Source organism: Stigmatopora nigra, chromosome 4 (genome assembly GCF_051989575.1).
Source record: "Stigmatopora nigra isolate UIUO_SnigA chromosome 4, RoL_Snig_1.1, whole genome shotgun sequence".
NCBI lineage: Eukaryota > Metazoa > Chordata > Actinopteri > Syngnathiformes > Syngnathidae > Stigmatopora > Stigmatopora nigra.
In genome coordinates, this window is record NC_135511.1 from 1,208,947 (window position 1) to 1,230,056 (window position 21,110).

Below are 21,110 nucleotides of genomic sequence, written 5' to 3' on the forward strand. Positions count from 1 at the left end.
TATGTCATTCAGGGTCTCAACAAGTTCTCCAACAAAAACAAAACAATAAATGTCCGGGAAATTTTCAGCTTTTTTAAAACTTTATAATTACTATGGCATTAAGTATGACTAAAAACTAATTCACACTTTATATTTAGGGAACTTGAGCCACGATATAAATGGAAATTATCAATAACCTTCCGGGCGACCATCGCAACTCGCTATATACGTATAGCTGTTATAGATATAGATATAGATATAGATGCTTTTTGATAGCGCTGGGGCACCTCATCCACAGATACTCCAGTCAGAGAGTGAGACGAAGGCACACAGATGATCCTTCGGCCTCTTTTGTATCAAATCCAAGTAATTAACAATGTAGAACATTAATGGTCAACTTTAATGAACACTGAATCAAGCTCCGCTGGAAACGTTCACGGTGCTCCCTGCTCAAGACTACAATTCCAACTACAACTGTAGGACCCCAAAATGTTTGCCTAGTTGCCTGAACGAAAATAACGATATAACCTGCCTTCTAATGAAAACAACGGAAACATAACAGTGACTGTAATGATCATCTTTCAGTGCCATTAACGGCGCTCTACGTCGAATCCATTTTGACTGGAGGAGGAGAGGGGCAGTCCCCATGAAGGTACTAGAAGGGAAAGTATTAACTCGGTAGTACTGCTCATGTATTGTATGGTTGTAGTTCTCTAGAGTCACGCCAGGTGGCAATGTTGAAAGCAGTCGCCTATCTTGACAAAGAAACAGAAAGCAACACAGACAAGAATGCTACAACGAAATGTCTTTATATAGCATATATCTATTTGTATATATATTGTAGCAACAGTAGTTAGTCATATGGTTTTCAACCGAATTAACAGGCACAGCGCAAACATTTTTTTAAACCAACGTTTGCCGTCTTTAATTCCATTTCGTCACCAGGCGAATTATAAATCGATTATTTGTTAGCGTAATTACGTGCCTTTGTTGCATTTTGCGTTCTCCACGGTTTTACTTTTTGACCATGGACCGTGTTTTAAGGAAAATTTTCAGACGGTTTTGTTTCATTGACCTTATACCTGTGGCAATGAGCAGGGACGCACAAACGCATATACAGGGTCGACGAAGGATGGTGAGTTAATATTGTTGAGTGTTGCATGTGTAATAAATATTGGTGTATAACGGGTAAGGAACCTATGGCTCGGGAGACACACGCGGCTCTTTCGATGGGTGCATATAGCTCTTCGCTGACGTGTGAGCTAATATGGACATTGTGACAGAGCTGACATATTACGTCTAGAGCTGCTTTAATCTTCATTTTTAAGTGGGGCAGCTTCCCGGACTCGGTCCTAACGGGGAGATCTCAGGATGAAGAAGCGTACAACGCTGCAGCCCAGGCTTAGTCGCAGATCGAGGCACATTTGGCAGATGTGCCTGGATAGACGGCATAGATGCCTCCATAGACGGGGAAAGGGAGGTTGATAACCGAGGGAACACTTAAAAGGGGACGTTAGAAGAGGAATTGGAATACCGTATTTACCCACATTTAAGCCGCTTTTGTCGGACAAAAAAAGATTAACGACTGAATTTCGGGTATGGCTTATTTGCACTTAAAACACAACATGCACATAACTGGATGTTGCCGACGCCATAACACGATGATGTCATGATGCAATGGCAGCGTGACGTATTGACGCAAGAAAATGCGGCTAATATGGTAATTTATTTCAAAATAGAGAAAAGAAACAAAATACAAAACATTTATTTTAGCGTCTATGAATGAAATTCAAGAAAAAAACGTACTTATCTCGCATAAAACGTGAAAAAAACTCATTCCCGTTTCTGCTCACTCGGGGCACAGCCATCTTACCTAGTTAAACGTGCTCTGACTGGCCAGACGCTAGTAGCGTTGATTTTGGAATACTACAAAATTCGACTCAGATTTTTTTTAGTTGTATTTCTTGTTAGAAAGCATCAACTATTGGAGTAATATGAACCATTGAAATAATTGAGATATTTTGACCTTAGAAGCAATATGGCTGCCACAACATCTTAAACTTCTGGTAAGAAAATTGACATTTCTGTAATGAGAAAGCATCAGGTTCTAATCAAGATAGACTTACAGACGCTCACCTACTTACGGACGAGTCCATATGTTGAAAACGAATGAGTTAGGTTCCAGGCGCTTGTTCATAAGTTGGAAGTGTTCAAATTGATGTTGATTCAGTGCTATATTTTGTATTATAATTTATGTTTAAGGCCTATATAAGTATATTATATAAGTGCATTTGTGTGTTTTAGGCTTGTGTAAGCAACAAGTATTGGTTTGTACTGAAAAAAACATTTAACAAAATGGAGAGAATACATAGTACTGTATAGATACATTAGAGAGATGGAGAGAGAGATTTCCGAGTCAGTTCGCCGAATTGTCCGTCGGCGAAACGTCCATCGGCGAAACGTCTGTCGGCGAAACGTCTGTCGGCGAAACGTCTGTCGGCGAAACGTCTGTCGGCGAAACGTCAGTCAGCAAAACGTCTGTCGGCGAAACGTCAGTCGGCGAAACGTCTGTTCGCAAAACGTCCGTCGGCGAATCGTCCGTCGGCAAATCGTCCGTCGGCAAATCCTCCGTCGGCAAATCCTCCGTCGGCAAATCCTCCGTCGGCAAATCCTCCGTCGGCAAATCCTCCGTCGGCAAATCCTCCGTCGGCAAATCCTCCGTCGGCAAATCCTCCGTCGGCAAATCGTCCGTCGGCAAATCCTCCGTCGGCAAATCCTCCGTCGGCAAATCGTCCGTCGGCAAATCGTCCGTCGGCAAATCGTCCGTCGGCAAATCGTCCGTCGGCAAATCGTCCAGTCACGCTAATAATGTGCTTTTGATTCATACAGTATCTCAGAAATACCACGTGTGATGTTTTTCCTTGAGATTTTCCCTTCGAAGTAACACATTTGCACTCCCTATTTAAACTAAGAATATGGAGGTGAAAATTGGGAATCGGGGGGGCGGCTTATACGTGAGAAATTGTAAAATTCAACAATTTTAAGAGGGTGATTAAACACAACAGCAAAGCAAACGCACTAAGTACAAAGCAAATCAAAGTAAATGGAATCATGAAATCATTAAGACATAAAAGCAGCAAAAACACAAAAGGAGCAAGAGTGGACGGAGCTACCGCGGCCGCCGGCTGCCGCTTAAACAGCGCCATTTTGGTTGCGGTAGCTAAAACTCAAAAATACGTAAAGTTGGACAAAAACTGGAACCACACACAGGAAGTCTTCCACGAGATGGGGAGCTTCTGCCAACTGTGACTGAGATAGAGAATATGCAGAGTCGCTCTTCCAAGCTTATCCGCACAGTTCCTCAGTAGTCTGAAGCTGAAGAAAACAGCAGCATGGCAGAACTCCTCGACTCTGTTGCTGGTAAGCGCTGACAGTTCTTCCATCCTATCCCACGATGGAATGGTTGGTGAGAAGCGTTGCCTCTTCTCCCGGCACTTTTGTCCAGCTCCGAAACTCCGGCGGCACCAAGGTGTTGCTCCTTCTGCTGTGAGGGTTGTTTGCTTTTGTCTTCCCTTCAAAATATTCCAAATTTGATGCACACAAATGTCCTTGCAATAGAAAAACACACGGCCACTTGCCAACAGAAAGTAGTATACTCCTCTGGAATTGGCGAGCCACGTGTACACCATTGTCCACTGGCTCAGTGAAAAAACATAGAGACATTTACACGAGGGAGTTCCGGCGAGATCTTCTTATAAGCAGCTTTCGTGTAGGCTGGATTCTCGTATGTTAAAATTTGTCTTGTATCTCAAGGAAATATTTGCTAAAATTTTTACTCATATCTCAAATCACTCGTATGTCAGGGAACTTGTATGTCAAGGTATTACTGTAGTCCTATTGGGATCCGCAAGCTTTGTTTCATCTGAAACCTGCGATTGGCTAAATACCCACCTGTCTTTCCCCCGAGCTTGACAATGACAAACACCACATATTCACCCACCAACGTGTTGTTGATTTGGATCAATAATTCAAATAGCCTGTGAGCTATTGGACAAATTAGGTGCTAATAACAGTGATAAATTAATAAATAAAAGTAGTTTGTCATTGAAAAGTTAAAAGCTGTACAATAAACAAGATAATCACCCATCGCTTGTGTTAATTTGGTGTCAATATGCCAAATGCCTTGAGCGATTGAACAAATTCCTAGTTGCTAATAACAGTAAATAAGTAATAAATGGAGTTTGTCATGGAAAAACTTAAAGGTGTACAAAACAAAGGCTAATAGTTATTGGAAAACCAAAATGTCTTGTAAAACGAAAGAAGGAACACTTTTCCTACACAGGAACGTCAGATATTTTATGATTTTCTATTAAAAAAAATAGGCTACCTCCACTACGTTGCACAGAAGAGATGATATGTTCTGGGTGATAGGCTGTGTTGCTTTCACGCCAAACATCGTTTTGCATTGTGGCCAAAAATATGTTGGTTTCCTCTGACCAGAGCACCCACTTCCACAGGCTCTCCCACCTCAGCTGTAGTTTTTCTTGGTCGATTTTCACTGGTTTGATATTCCGTCCATGATAGGTTCATTAATAATTACCCTTTGTAATTATAAATAACTGCAGGCAGACATCTTATTCAATTATTGACATTTAATTAAATAGATTGGATCACAGATAGGAAACCTTAAGGGAGGAGATCTTCAAAAGTATCCTCCCGAACAGTATTTTGCGTACGGCTTTAAGGCATTTGGGATAAAACAATCACACCTTCATTTGACCTAACAATCACACCTTCATTTGACCTAACAATCATATAACAATTACATAAAGAAGCCCAAAGTGCGTCACGAGTGTTATGGACGTGGCAGAAACAACATCCTTTTCTATGGGCTCCGTTGCTGGAAATGGCAGATATCGAGTCCTTGCCCGATCAACAACCCTCACAGCCCGATACTGGATGAGATGTAGCGTCAACAATCCTTGGAGTAGTCCATGTGAGAGTGGACTAGGCGGCAGTTTATGACCTCGAGCCGAACAATAGAAAGACTTTTAATTATTTAACAAAGAAATGAATTACTACACATATATGTATAATAGTAATACAGAAAAAAACCCAACAGTCCATTTCAATATGATGGTTTGCACAGTGGAGATGTTTAAAAATTGAGAAATCTTTGTATTTCCAAATATGGTTATAAACTTCTCCACAACAGTATTTCGGACCTGCCTGGTGTGTTCCTTGGTTTTCATGATGCTCTCTGCACTTAAAACAGAACCCCGAGACTATCACTGGGCATACATTTAAACAGACTAATTACACACTGGTCAATGCTATTCATCATAATCAGTCAACGTTCGGAGCATTCAGAGATCATCATTGGATTTCTGGAGTGAGTTTGCTGCACTGAAAGTATCATCCAGATAGCCCCTGTCACGGTTGCCGACTGGCGACGGGACAGGCACATAAGAATTGAGTATTGTGGGGTCTTATTCATAAGTGAGGGATGAAAGCGGAGCGGAAGATCGATAGGCGGATCAGGGTGGTTTCTGCAGTAATGTGACTTCTCCAATCTGTCGTGGTGAAGGAGCTGAACCAAAAGGTGAGGCTCCCTATTTACGTACGCATATATGAGCTGTGGGTCGGGACCGAAAAAACGGGATCCTGGATACAGGCATTTGAAATGAGTTTCCTCCGCAGTATTTCCGGACTCTCTCTTAGAGATAAGGTGAGAATCTCGGTCATCAGACAGGGGCTCGGAGTAGAGCCGCTCCTCATCCGGATCGAGAGGAGCCAGATGAGTTGGTTCGGGCACCTGATGAGGATGCCCCCTCGACCCCTCCCTCGGTAGGGGTTCCGGCCGGGCACTTCTCACCCGGAGAAGGCGATGGGTGCGACCTCAGACACTGCGGGGGGACTATGTCTCCCGGCTGGCCCGGCAACACCTTTGGATACTCCCGGAAGAGCCGGATAAAGTATCTGGGCTTCCCTGCTAAATCTGCTGCTTCTGTGTCCCAACTTTGGATAAGTGGAAGAAGATGAGATAAGAGATGAGATGAGAGGGATAATTTGATATTTTGCATTTACAAAGGCAGGCATGTTAACATTCTTATATTGATCCTAATAATGTGCTTTTGATTCATACATGATTCATACAGTATCTCAGAAATACCATGTGCGAGGATTTTTCTTAAGACTCCCTTCAAAGTAAGATATTTGTACTCCCTATTAAATTATATGGAGGTAAAACCCGTGGATATGGAGGTAAAAATTGTGAATCGTGTGGCGGTTTATACGTGAGATTCAAAAATTCAACAATTTTGAGGCAATTTTAAGGGTGCGGCTTAAATCCAACTAAATACGGTACATGTAAATAATCTAATGTTATAAATGTATTGACGTTTTGCAGGACTCGTAACTTTGATCTTTTTTTAGTATATTGGAAAAGTAATTTGCATACCAAAGAGTTTCGTAATTTCCGAATTTTGTATGTAGAAGCATTCATGAGTAGGGGTATCACTGCATATATGTTTGGTTCTCTCAACTACAGGTCGTTGGTCTGGGTAATCCTGGCATGGAAGGAACACGGCACTGTGTGGGGATTCAGGTAGTTTGTGCTCTGGCCGCTCATCTGGGTCTGGCCGAGCATTGGCGCAGTGACAGGCAGCTTTGTGGCGAGGTAAATGTGGTGGATGCAAGATGCTTGGTGTTGCTACGTCCCCAAGTGCTGATGAATGTCAACGGCGTGGCAGTGGCCAAAGCTGGTAAAATGCTGTTGAGGTGGACCATGAGCTCCAGTGGAATGCATTGTGTATATCCTTTCAATTTAGCCAGCAAGTATGGCGTGCAACCTGAGGATATCCTGTTGGTCCACGATGAGATGGACAAGCCTTTAGGAAAAGTCGCCATCAAACACGGTGGAAGTGCCAGGTGGGTGACTCTCATAGTTAGCAGCAAATAAAATTCATCCAGTAACTCAAAAAATGTGATCACAAAAGAATGTTGATGACTCTACCTTTTAGGCAATATACACTTCCTAAATACTAGAATATGACAACTTCAAAATAGTAGCCGAACCCAAATTTTACGTGGTTTTCTAATTAGTCTCAATCGATGTTCCCTCTAATCTTTTGTTTGTTTGGGCAGAAAGACAACCTCCCTGAGCACACCGAGTACCAGTATGAGCAACATCATCATTGTCCCTATTGGCACACACCAGTATCACACCTGCCATAAGCAGGTGCATGTCTACTACAAATAAATGATTTAGTAATAATAAAATGTAATGATTAATATCTATTATTGGGTGGCCCGGCGGATGAGTGCTTCTCACCCGATTTCACCGCTTGTTCTACTATTTGCACAGTAAAGTAAAAAGGAATGTATTAAGAAAAATTAAAATTTAATTTAAAAAAAGATATTAGGGCTCTAAAACACGAAAAACATAAGATTGGACTGAGCTACTGCCACTGGCCGCCACGCAAACTGCGCCATCATGGGGAAAAAATAAAGGTTTGATTTTATTTTATGCGTTCTATATTATTGCTACGCGCGGAGAAGACGAGAGTAGTGTGCAATTGCACATGCGCGCAGCTTAGAGGGAACATTGGTCTCAATTATATTAGTAACTAATGGGATAATTAAGTCTTCGTTGACGAATTGCAAATCATAATAACTATACAAACATTACTGAAAGATATCATTTTTTATTTTTTTTAGAAAAGTGATTTAAAATAATTTTGAGGAAACAAAAATAGTCTGGCAGGCGTTCAGGGCAGTCAACAAGAAAGCAGATGGCCGGCCGGCTTGGTGGGTGTCCGGGTTAGCACCATGATGCGTGGCGGGCTGACTGGTCTGACTCTGGAGGGGCAACAATGGCTACTAAAAATGCAAGGGTGGCGCAGGCAGCTGCCTCATCTGGGAAAGATGCTGGCTGGACACGGCTGGTCGCAGCTGGCCTCATAAGGTAGAGGACGCAGATGGCCTGCCTCGTTCAGCAAAGATGTTGGGCTGGACCTGTATGTTGTTTGTGCCAACGCACCAAACAGCAGCTTTTTTGGAGTCCTTGTAAGGGCTACTGGAAAGTGCCCATCCGGGGGACTCCCTTGTTCTTCTGGGGGGCTTCAAATTTCATGTGACCAATGTCAGTGAGACCTGGAGGGGTGTGATTAGGATTAATGATCCCGATCTATTGTCGGACTTCAGAGCTTGTCATGGATTGTCAATAATGAACACCATGTTCAAGCATATTAGTTTCCAAATGTGCACTTAGCACCAGAACACACAAGGCCACAGTTCGATTTATTGACTTTGTAGTCGTATTAGCGGACTTGTAGTCGCATGTTTTGGACACTCAAGTAAAGAGAGGGGCTGTGCTGTCAACTGATTACCATCTCATGATGAGTTGGCTCTGATGGTGGGGGAATATGCCAGTCTGTCTCGGCAGGCCCAAATGTTTATTGATGGCCCGCTGGGAACCCCTGGCAGTACTGTACTGGTCTGAATATAACACAACCCTGATTTTTCAAGACTCGGGTTTAAAAAATAAATACTTTTTGAACAACAAATTCTATTTTTAGAGAGAAAATATATTCGAGAGAAAGGACTTATTTTTCCTCTCTCAAATCAAGGAAAAAAATTGAATTCCCATCAATGCTTTTATTGTCAATATACAAGTATAATGAGATTTGAACTCGTATCTTAATATCTGAACATTTAAATGTATGTAAACTTGAATGCAATCTTATTTGTTAATGAAGGGTAAATGAGAAAATCTTGTGTGATTAATAAAATGCAATAACTGCTTTAACTAACAAACTGTTCAGCATTCGCTTTAAAGATATCTGGCACCATTTAGTGTTGTGAATGGGAATAATGTCTATACCTCAAATTTAAGAAGACTGCAATGTTTTTCAGTTTTATTTCAATGCAAAAAAGACTATCTTATATTTGGGCCGATATGGTAGGTTCCATTCCAAAGCTTTGATCATGTTCGTAAAAAGGCAGGTGATGGACATTGAGTCCGGGTGGACCATATTCCGCGCGTATCTTGCTGAACCATGTTCCGTGCGTATATTTCTGAAGCAGCAGATTAGAGCTGCGGCCGCGAAGTGATGGTGCCTGTTGTGGCGACAACCCCAGAATATGCTGGTGAACACTGACGTTAAGGGATGCTGTCATGCTGAAAGAGTACTATCGGGCCTTTTATGAGCCATGGGATTCCGGAGGCAGCTGATGGGTTTCGGCTGGCGAAGCAGGACGTAGCTATGCTGGTCTCTAATGCAAAAATACACATAAGGGAGGAATTTGGTGAGGAAATAAAGAATTATTTCTGGATTTCTAAAGGCTCTGGATGTTGTGGGGGGATGTCTTGGTTGACATGCCCCTGCAATATTATGTGGACATTGGGCCAGTGCCTCTGGATTGGCACACCAGTGTGGTGGTTCCCCTTTTCCAAAAGGGGAACCGGAGAGCGTGTTCCAATTTGAGGGGAATCACTCTCCTATTTCGCGGTTACTGGAAAGGACAGTCCCGCGGGAGGTCAAATCGTCCTTGCAGTGTAACAATGGATCAACTCTACAGTAATCCCTTGAATATTAAAGATAATGTAGAACCGACATCGCCGCGATAATCGAAAAACTGCAAATTATTATCATTACCATACATGTTTTCGCGACAAAAATAAAAGTAACCCTTTTAACTACAGTAACTACAGTTATAAGCATATGAAAAGGAAAATACAAAATGTATTCTCATCTCATCTTATAACCTGCTGAAGTCTATCCCAGCTGACCTCAGGGCACAAGGAGACGGACAACCATGCGCACACAGCCATACCTAAGGGCAATTTAGACTGTCCAGTCAGCCTACCATGCATGTTTTTAGAATGTGAGAGGATATCGGAGTGCCCGTAGGAAACCCACGCAGGCCCGGGAGAACATGCAAACTCCACACAGGTGGACGTGACCTGGTTTGTACCCAGGACCCCAGAGCTGTGAGGCAGATGCGCTAACAATTCGTTCCACCAGGCCACCGAAAAAAATCAAAGTGGAATTTTGTTTTATTTCAAAATCAAGGCTACTCGCGTCTGGCCAGTCAGAGCATGTTTAACAAGGTTTAGACGCCTAGGTAAGCACCCTAGGTAAGATGGCCCCGCCCCGACCTAGGTATACATATATACGTATATATACATATATACGTATAACATAGCCGTGCCCTGAGAGAGCAGTGACGGGAACGTGAGTTTTTTCACTTTTTATTTAAGATGCGTGCGATGCCCCCCCCCCCCCCCCCCGATTTGAATTCATAGCAGCCTGCGGGACGATAATTTGCGGCCCGCGTCTTAATATGTAAGATTAATGTCCGTGTGGCCCGCATGATTGATATGAATGACACTGTGTTCGGAGCTGGATGAACCCATCACGTTGAGGTATACGGCTCTGTGGAGGGCGGGACATTGGCCGGGCTGTCCAGTGCCTCGCTCACTCACTCGTTCATTCCTCCAATCAGCTAGGCGGAGGTGAAGCCGATCACTCCGCTCAGCTCGGACAGCTGCCGTAATCCAATACGATCGGAGAGCGAAAGTGCGCATGCGCCACAGACCCGCGCGACTGAAAGTGAAAAGTTCAATCCGAGACTCATTCCAAGTGTAAACACATATTACAGTACCAGAGATGTCTGTTTCAAAGCCTGCCGTGAAGAGAAAGGTCAGTGATGAGCACAGACAGTTTCAAGTGCAATATTTCTTTGTTGAGCACAGGGGCACCCCGACCTGTCTCATTGCACTGAAAAAGTTGCGGTGCACAAGGAATACAATTTGAAACGTCATTATGCTATGAGACATGCTGATGAGGACAAAAAATATCAGGGAGATGAGAGAGCCAACCAGATTGACAGTCTTAAAACAAGTCTTCTGAGGCAACAATTTAAAGAGCTGTCAATACAGACATTCGAAACGGAATAAAAATAATTAGTTTTCTCTACTTAGCCAGCCACTGTATATCTACTGTATTCTCATTATTATTTTATTTTTTTATTACTTATTGATTTATTTTTTATTCATCTTTAAGTTAATTTATTTAATTCATTATTTTTTTAAAAAAAAAATTTTTTAAAAAAATATTTGATAACGTTGGAATGTTTTATCAGCGCTTTTCTTGTGGAAATCCCGATGCGGCCCAGTCTCACCTAGACTCTGCCTCATGCGGCCCCCAGGTAAATTGATTTTGAGACCCCTGATTTAAACTGTTTCTGCCGCTTGGTTGTTTTGGCTAATTCATGTTGGTGGTTATTGTTTTCAATGGGGTTGGGCTGACTGTGTGGATGGAAATGTCTTTGTTTTTGGTATGTAAACTTCATTTTAACCTTGGCTCTCTCCAGAATATTCATGTTTTTTTTTCACGTTTCAAAATCCCCATGTAAGAGAATTCTATTTCTATATATTCCTCAAACTTATGTGATGTGCTATTTTGTTTTGGTATCCTACTGACACTTTGGCTTAATTGAATTGAACTGATGAATTGCTTGTCATATCTTATCTGTACATTTTGCGTAATTAATTTGAAGTGCTGAATATCTGTATCATTCCTGTACATAATAGTTTACAATTTTTTTCTGTGCTATGTGTAACTGAAATTTAATTTTTTTTATAGCGCAACAACTGTCTTCTGATTCTAAACAAGCAAGTGGGACCGGCCTGTATTGTATTAAAGGGAAAACAAAGATTTCAACATGAATGCTCATGATGTAGTATTTGTAGCCAAAATAGTAATTTTGAAAGTACAATAATATCAAATCAAATAAAAAATCAAAAGCCTTTATTGTCATTATACACAGCTGTGTATATCAACAAAATAATTGGTGGTGCTACTCCACAAAGTGCGTTTTCCCAGTAAAAACATAAGTAATGTAAAAATTTAAAAATTCACCTCTGGGCTTGGTAATTTCTAGAATATTGCACAATTTAAGCCATTGCTTATTGTTATTGCACATGCCGTTGTTATTGCACAGAAGGGATTGTGTGTTGTGCTAATGCAAGTTCAGAGCTCTGATGGCAGTGGGAATATATATGCATACAGCATGTGTTGCCTTCATTGCAAGGCTTTTATTTATTTTTTTTAGCGCAAACATATTTGTTTTTTCTTCCAATAAACAGACTCAAGGACAGTTTCTTCCTAAGAGCCATCACCACACCTGCACCTAGGACCTAATCAAAACTTGTAATGCCCTAAAACTCCATTGGCTGCTAATCACTTTAGACACTTTTACCTACTTATTTATGTGCCATTAATTGATTATTAATATGTATGTTTGTTTTTGCTGTTATTTCAGCTGTTATTGTGTTACTCCTGATTGATTTATTATTTATCACATATTTTTTATTATTTATTTTTATTTATAGATTATTTTTCAGTTTGTTTGTTGTTATTTGTGCACTTCGTGGTGAAGCTTTAAATCCTATTATACGTGTGTAATGACAATAAAAGCATTAAATTGAATTAAATTATTTCAACATGTTGGGTTGCCGACCCCTGCCTGTACCCCAAATTTACTACAATATCAGAGTTCAAACAGTGGGAATCGATCAAAGTGCTTAGGCTGTGCGGCATAACAAAAAAGAGGACGGAACTGAAATGGAAATATTATTCGTAGGGAGTTTCGCTTCGGATGGCCCGGTGGATTAAGTGGTTAGCATGTTGGCCTCACAGCTCTGGGGTCCTGGGATCAAATCCAAGACACTCTAAATTGCTCTAGGCATAGGTGTGCCATTAATTCTGAGTGACCCCGGCTCATTCGATTTTTTTTCAAATTGTTCTAAAATTGGATGAAGATACTACTGACACTTCTGTGGACAAAACAGCCATAGAGCAAAACTGTTCCACAATTGGACCCGGAAAAAAATTCTAATTGTGGGGTTTCCCCCGACTCTTGCCTAAAGTCAGCTGGGATTGGCTCCAGCACCCCCCGAGACCCTAGTGAGGATAAAGTGCAAATAAGTTTTGCTTTGCACAGCAGCTGGCTCTGTTGTGTCAAAAAAAACAACAAGGTGACAAAAAAATAATGTTGCAGACTACCTGTGTTTTCTACAAAGCCTCTATTTTGTGGTGTCTATGAGTAAGAATGTGCTTCTTTCACAATGCAGAGGTCACAATGGTGTCCGCTCCTGCATGGACTGCCTTTGCACCAATGTAAGTACTTATCTTTTTGAGTGGTCATGCCAAATTACCCCTTCACTCCATTCTCTCCAACATTTCCCATCTCCTTCCTCAGGTAATGCCTCGGATGCGGGTAGGCATCGGGCGTCCATCGGGTGAGGCTTCGGTGGAGCGCCACGTCCTTGGTCGCTTCCGTGTCGAAGAGCGTAAAGTCCTCGACACTGTTCTGGTTCAGAGTGTCAAAATTCTAATGTCTGAGCTTGCAGAGTAGATAGAAAACAGAAGGTCATTATCCTCGCTAGCGGGAGATGACAAATCGATCGCCTGCACTAATGAAATACATTTCACCATTTATTCAAGGTGGCACTAGCAGCTAATACAGCAGCCTACATTTTGCCTCAGGACTACTTAAATCAATAAGATTTTAATGATAAAATAAGTTAATTATGAATCTAATGTAACACCGTATTTATTTGAATATAATGCGCACCCATAATTTGCGACTAAAAATTGGTATTTTTTTTTTTTTTTTACTTTTTCTCAGCTCACATCAAGGATTGCACCGGTACTTGTAACTGGCAAATGCTGAACAGATTTTGCCAGGACAAAACATTTATTAACAACATAGGGTTCGGAAACCTGTTAAAACAAACCAGTATGAACACAATTCTCAAATGAAATTTACAATTTTAAATCCTTAAAATCTAATCATAATATTGAAATGTTTTCAAAGTCTTGATTCATCATCATCATCATCAGATTCACAAAACAATTCCATTCTATTTTTCTAAGTGTGAGCACTGGCCAATGTCGGCTGAGTGAGCGACTGCCCTGTAAACGTTTCTCTGGATCAGCTTTTTTATTTTGCCACTCCCTATAAACTTGCCAAAGGCTATTTGGAGAGGGCTGGCTTTTGGTAGAACGGGCTATCGCACGCCATCTGGTGGACAATGACAGGTTTTACGTTTCCCATCATAACGGCTGCTGAAGGGGCTTTTTCACCAGCGGATGGCATGTTTGCACAGGGATTTGGTCATAAAAGCAAAGACCTCATGTATAATTGCCAACCCAACTTTACTTAAGTTTTTGGGTGGAAGATTATGCGCATTATTGTTCAATAAATATCGTAATCATTGACCATCACTTGATTTGAACAATCTCTTAAACATTTTTATTCACGGAAGTTCCAAGTGTGTAAACTGAACTGTTATATTAGTATACATCTTTGAGTGTTCTGAAATGTGTTCTATGCATAATTTTACATCAAGGAAGAGTAATACCGCATGATACAAACAGCGCTCTGAAATGTTTCGTGAAAGTCATCGTTCAGTCTAGCTGTTCTATTCAACGCAATTATTTGTACTAGCGCAATGAAACATCAATGAGTCATTAACCTACCATGCTAAGAGTGTGAGTGTCTCAATGAACTTAGGCCTGGGGCTTTGTGCCCCCCCCCCCCCATGTCACCCATGGTAAACAGGCCTTAGTTGAGGGACCAAGCAAAGAATGACGCAAAAAATACTCCCTTTAACCCGCCCATTTTGAGGGCCACACGATTGTCCTCATAATGCATTCGCATGATCAAGGGTTGATGAGCACACAACAGCACTTGCCTGTAAAGAGTTGTGATATGGGCTAGCTATCTAGCATGGTTGTTATGATTAAAGGAGTATAACTACCGTAGTTTGTGTTTAATACACCCGGGTATATTAAAGGATTTTTGCTTTTTTGAGCATCCCATTAGTGCGCCATTTAATATAACCCTGCCGTTAAATATACCCGGGTATATTAAACGGCACCTCAGCTTTTTTGAGCATCCCATTAGTGCGCCATTTAATATAACCCTGCCGTTAAATATACCCGGGTATATTAAACGGCACCTCAGCTTTTTTGGCAAGATTTGTATGGTGTTCATGATGGCATATTTATAGATACTTAAGTTCATTCAAGTTATTTTTTTTACTAATGAAACAGATGAAGTTTAATGCTGTTCCATACCTATGATAGGTCTGAAAATACAACTTCAGGAGCAGGTTAGAAACGAGTGACATCAATTTAAATAGGAAATAGGTTTATTACCGGACTGCAGGATGGTTGGAGAATGCTCCGACAGCTGTGAACCTCTCACAGCCTGCCTTCCTCGCAATTCTCTCTGAATGAACAGAGCTCAGTCTTTTTATAGGAACTAAAGGGTAATATTTCTAAGTCAGTGATGAAGGACAGAGCTTATGTAAACAAAACTTTGGGCTAATATGGTTAGACATTAGCAGGTTTAAGTTGTATGCAAACACGATATTTTTATAGCACACACAAACTGCCGCAGCCTATCTTATATTGCGCGTTTCGAACAAACAGTTCCAAAGTGAGTTGGCCATATTCCACAATACAAGGAAACAATTGCAAGGCCAGCTAGTTCTGTCTAAGTTAAAATGTCATACTAGAGGAGACACAACTCTTGATCATATTCATTCTAATATCAAACATGCTTATAAAGCCACTTCCCTCCCTCTGGCTGGATCAGATCATTTCGGCCTATCCCTCACCCCCGCATACATTCCACTCCGGTGGCTAACAAGGCCAAAAATAAAGATAATAAAAATATGGCCCGAGGACGCTCTTTCGCAGTTGCAGGATTGTTTTTCCCGCACACCCTGGGAACTTTTCGAACACGACAACCTCCAGAACTACTCGGACACTGTAGTTTCCTACATCTAAAACTGCACGGACAACGTCACTGTTAATAAACGGATACAGGTTTTTCCTAACCAAAAACCCTGGATGACCAAGGAAAAGCAGGCACACATCAAATTCTGTAACACCGCCCTGAGATCAGGGGACGAGGTACAATACAGCGCTGCCAGAGCAGAGCTTAGAAGAGGCATCTAAAAGGCCAAGGCAACATATACAAAGAAAATTGTGGAGCACTTCACAGAAAATAACCGAAAATAAACATCAGCATTTGATTTGGGTAAACCAGGGATCACATTTTTTGCGAATGGAATTCAATTGGAATTTGTGTGTGATACTGAAGCTTGTAAAACAGCAATTAAAATGGATATTCCAGGTGTTTGGCGTACAAGGCGGACGTATAAAATATACTGTCAATTTACTGGGATGAGATGGCCTATTGCAGCTTAGCCTGGCTTTGATCCTGCCCGCTGTCTATGTTAAAAATAGCACCTCCAAATTCTAAAATATCAACCTTTGAGTAATGCTTTAAGTAAGGGTCTAGGAATAAAATGGAATGGGCAAAATTCGAACGGAATGAGAGATAAATTGACGACTGCTAAAACAAACTTAAGAGGTGAAACTATTGCCTCCTTAATTCTGCGTACAAACAGCTAAACTGATAGCATTAACAGAGGGTATAACTTAATGCACAACATGGAGGTAAAATTATTTACAAACGGTTAAAATACTTGAGTGGGGGTGTGTGTTTTGATGTGTCAACATTTCCGTTATTGGCAAACAGATAGTTAATCACAGCCACTCGCATGGCAGTCGCTCATGCTGACTGACTGGGGCGATGAACGGCGGCAATTGAACTTCCAAGGCAAATTTTTATTTGTAGATGTGTGGCACACGAATCTAATACATTAATTACCTAGTTCCTTCTGGAATGATTATTGCTAATCAGGCAGCAAAAGGGGGTGAGCTGCCAAGAAGCCCCACTGGGGATGGTGGTTTCCACCTGTGATGAAAATTTGAAAGACGAGTGATTAGCGCATAAACCTTATGGTTCTAAGATCTACTGATGAAAGCAGGGTGGATCCAGCCCTTCCAGAGTGTGGAGTATTCCTGGTGTCCTCGAGAATTCGTGGGTTTTCTCCGGGTACTTCAGTTTACTCCCAGACTGTTTGAACACTCTAAATTCCTCTGATTATGAGTGTGACCGTGGATGATGGTCTGTCATTTGTGTTTTTGTTTGGCTGGCGGCCAAGATATAATCTATCAACCAAATATCATTGTGGAGGAGGATTTGGAAATTTGAAATTGATTTCTGAAATCGCCAATAAGCCTTTTGGTGATGACGGCAAAAGAGTACAAAGAGAGAGAAAGAATTTCGGCAAGTGAAACTTTTGCAGCAGCAGTACTCCACACTTGAAACTTAAGGTGGAGAAACAAATAATCAAAGGGACATTTGGGAACGCTGAGGGAAAAAAAAAACAAATTGGTACCTCACCTTACCTATCCTGAGTCATGGGAAGTCCTATGTCTCGACAGGAGGGTTGGTGGCTGGGTACGGTACCACTACACAACTTATAGGGTGCAGTGTGTTGCAGTGCATGCTTAGCCTATGTTCGGCATATCTGCACAATTTGAAATTCCAAAGAACCATTGATTTATAATGATAATGGCACCCAAATTGTGTTAACAAAATAATTGGCTGGATGGACAGAAGATTCCATATCTCGTAATGAAATCTCTGCCTACACAACAAGTTCAACAGGGCAACAATATATGGAAATCCTATTTAGTAGACCCTACAAAATGCCATTATTCAATCCATGATTGGAACTGAATGATAAGGCTAATCTGGCTGACTCCATAAAAAAAGGAATTCTTTAAGAAAACGCATTGAATTTGGATTAGCAGAAGAAAACTGCTTCTCAACAGGAAACAGACTGGAGCAACGGTGGTGCTCAACCTGCAGTGTAACAAAGAAGCACTAGCACTATGTGTAGCTACTTTTTGCACTGTAAGAGGGTGGTCTCAGTTAAAATGTTGAGGAAACGGGTAAGATAAGCTTTCTGACTTAATAAAATGCAGAGACCAATATTGATTCGAAAGATTATTGCTCAGCGAGCAATACCATCAACTATACTATAGGGACCTCTTTTATATTGGTTTTAACCCATATGCAAAAGGTGAACGTGTTTAAATTGATACTAAACCTTCTACAAAAGGTTAAAACAAACAACCAAACAAGGGAAAATACGATAGGATATAACAACTCCCACAATCGCCATTCTTTGGGGAAAGTGTTTTTACAAAAGAAATAGGTGTCCTACTTGTACAGAAAAGTGAAAAATATTGAAACCGTGTCTATCCTGTGACAAAAACAGTGAATGACAAGCCAAGTTTATCTTTTTGTACTTTACAGGCATGGTCTCAATCTGGGTGCGGTAGAAGAGACATGGTGTGCCCATTGTCCAAGACAAACGGCCTCACTGATTCCACGTTTTGGCTCATGGTGGTGAAGTGGGGCAAATCAATTATATAACTCCTGTCAAATGAAACAGGACTATGTGCTTTGGTTTCACTGTTTTTACCAGTATCTGTTTTAGAGTGGAGGAGATACAATTTGCGGCTCAAAATTTCAATGTGGCGGCTGGCCTCTCTCGACTACGTTGAGCCTTATCGAGGGATGGCGATCCAATCTATGGGTTGGTTTGCCAAATTACAGCAGGAGTCTATTTTTCTTTGGGTTACGGGTTAGGGTTATGTTAATATGAATAGGGTGAACAACATCCATTACAATTTCCAAAAAAGAAATTGGATTCGCAATGAAGAAACAGCTGGCAGCCACCAGTCTCATGACTTCCCAAGGCCGCAAAGCGGTTGGTATGCTTCTGACGGTTGATGTGCTTTCGGTGTAGCAGGGGAGGGGGGCGAATGCAATGTTTGAAAATGTTGCACTCAACAACACGTCCCCCAATGGTTCCCTCACCTGAGCAGTTGAAGGCCTTACCCTGAATCCAACCGGAAACGAAGAGGCACTCTGGAGGCACTCTCTATCTCTCTATCGCTCTATCTGTTACGATCGCGCCGCGTAGTGCGACGCGATCGGAGGGGAAGTTGAACCCAGATGTAGAGTCGCCGAAGTAAATGGAAAAGGGGAGGCAGATCTGTTACTCTTGTAGGTTGATTTAATAAACGGGGTAACATAACATAAACAACTTAGCTTGTTGATCACTCATTACAATTGAAAAGAACATGCGGCGTGGCATCAATGGAAACGGCAATGACTACGAGGAAAAACAGGAAACGAAACCAGAACGATCTGACAGCGTTCACAGAAAACCATAATGCTTAAATGCCAAAAATAATCTAATCACGTAATTAGCCACAGCTGATAATAATCGTGACGTCATGTCAGGAGGGGCAATCCAGCCACTCCTGACAGTACATCCCCTCTAAGGGACGGATCCTAGACGTCCCAAGGTCAATTCCAACATGAGAAACGGGAACAAGCAGGGAGGGTGGGTGGGAGACCTAGCCTTGTCCGGTGGTCGTCCACACCAACCCAAGAACAGACGGAGAGGTCGCTCCGGCGGGCGTCCGCGCCAGCCTGAAACAAGACGAGGCAGTAGTCGGTCCGGCGGGCGTCCGTGCCGGCCAGAAACGAGACGAGTCAGTGGCAGGTCTGGCGGGCGTCCGTGCCGGTCAGAAACAAGACGGGGCAGTGGCAAGTCTGGCGGGCGTCCGCGCCGGCCAGAAACGAGACGAGTCAGTGGCAGGTCTGGCGGGCGTCCGCGCCGGCCAGAAACAAGACGGGGCAGTGGCAAGTCTGGCGGGCGTCCGTGTCGGCCAGAAACAAGACGAGGCTGTGGTCGATCCGGCGGGCGTCCGCGCCGGCCAGAAACGAGACGAGTCAGTGGCAGGTCTGGCGGGCGTCCGTGCCGGTCAGAAACAAGACGGGGCAGTGGCAAGTCTGGCGGGCGTCCGCGCCGGCCAGAAACGAGACGAGGCTGTGTTCGATCCGGCGGGCGTCCGCGCCGGCCAGAAACGAGACGAGGCTGTGGTCGATCCGGCGGGCGTCCGCGCCGGCCAGAAACGAGACGAGGCAGTGGTCGGTCTGGCGGGCGTCCGCGCCGGCCAGAAACGAGACGAGGATGTGGTTGACCCGGCGGGCGTCCGCGCCGGTCAAGAACGTGACGAGGCAGTGGTCGGTCCGGCGGGCGTCCGCGCCGGCCGGATACGAGACGAGGCAAGGGCAGGTCTGGCGGGCATCTGTGCCAGCCAGAAACGAGATGAGGATGTGGTTGACCCGGCGGGCGTCCGCGCCGGTCAAGAACGTGACGAGGCAGTGGTCGGTCCGGCAGGCATCCCAGCTGGTCCTTTAAGTCTTGGCCAAACTGCCTGCCTTCAGGAGATATTAGAAGTTTAGTTCGGTCGGGCACCTTACCCTGTATGCTCGGGGGGTGGACAACTCTCTCCTCCCGGGAAACCGGAGCATTGCTTCTCTGGACGTCGCCGGCCCCGTCCTCCAGGGGCACCGGCGAATTGCCACTCTCGACGTCGCCGGCTTCTTCATCCAGGGACTCCGGTGAATTACCACTCTTGACGTCGCCAGCCCCTTCTTCCAGGGACTCCGGCGAATTACCACTCTTGACGTTGCCAGCCCCTTCCTCCAGGGACTCCGGCGAATTACCACTCTTGACGTCGCCAGCCCCTTCTTCCAGGGACTCCGGCGAATTACCACTCTTGACGTCGCCAGCCCCTTCTTCCAGGGACTCCGGCGAATTACCACTCTCGACGTCGCCAGCCCCTTCTTCCAGGGACTCCGGCGAGATACCACTCTTGACGTCACCAGCCCCTTCTTCCAGGGACTCCGGCGAATTACCACTCTTGACGTCGCCAGCCCCTTCTTCCAGGGACTCCAGCGAATTACCACACTTGACGTCGCCAGCCCCTTCTTTCAGGGACTCCGACGAATTACCACTCTTGACGTAGCCGGCCCCATCCTCCAGGGGCAACGGCAAATTGGCACTCTCGACGTCGCCAGCCCCTTCTCCCAGGGACTCCGGCGAATTGCCACTCTCGATGTCACCGGCTTCTTCCTCCAGGGGCACCGGCGAATTGGCACTCTCGACGTCGCCAGCCCCTTCTTCCAGGGACTCCGGCGAATTGCCACTCTCGATGTCACCAATCCCCTCTTCCAAGGACTCCGGCGAATTACCACTCTCAGCGTCGCCGGCCCCGTCTTCCTCGAGCGCCGGAGCATCGTCGCCACTTCTGGGCGGGCAGGCGCTG

The 21,110-nt window shown here is 43.5% G+C and overlaps 1 protein-coding gene across 6 annotated transcripts; it reads left to right on the forward strand.

The window, feature by feature from the left end:
• Positions 1–480: 480 nt before the first annotated feature.
• ptrh1 (peptidyl-tRNA hydrolase 1 homolog) lies at positions 481–19,324 on the forward strand. 6 transcript variants are annotated; one of them, XM_077714420.1, is made up of 8 exons: positions 481–631; positions 6,530–6,743; positions 6,810–6,909; positions 7,126–7,219; positions 11,128–11,193; positions 13,121–13,166; positions 13,249–13,288; positions 18,238–19,324. In XM_077714420.1, the coding sequence occupies exons 1-8, from the start codon at positions 626–628 to the stop codon at positions 18,332–18,334; spliced, it is 663 nt and encodes a 220-aa protein (XP_077570546.1). In that variant the 5' UTR covers positions 481–625; the 3' UTR covers positions 18,335–19,324. The 6 variants fall into 6 exon arrangements, with proteins under 6 accessions (XP_077570546.1, XP_077570543.1, XP_077570545.1 ...); XM_077714417.1 differs by lacking the exons at positions 481–631; positions 11,128–11,193 and adding an exon at positions 700–1,114; XM_077714419.1 differs by lacking the exons at positions 481–631; positions 13,121–13,166; positions 13,249–13,288; positions 18,238–19,324 and adding exons at positions 700–1,114; positions 11,631–13,107.
• Positions 19,325–21,110: the final 1,786 nt, after the last annotated feature.

Excerpts from the sequence above, each read along its gene's own strand:
- ptrh1 (XM_077714417.1), top strand. The coding sequence starts at position 1,007 with ATGGACCGTGTTTTAAGGAAAATTTTCAGACGGTTTTGTTTCATTGAC. Across the intron at positions 6,910-7,125 it reads AAACACGGTGGAAGTGCCAG|AAAGACAACCTCCCTGAGCA; the intron begins GTGGGTGACTCT and ends TTGTTTGGGCAG. Across the intron at positions 13,167-13,248 it reads TGGACTGCCTTTGCACCAAT|GTAATGCCTCGGATGCGGGT; the intron begins GTAAGTACTTAT and ends CTCCTTCCTCAG.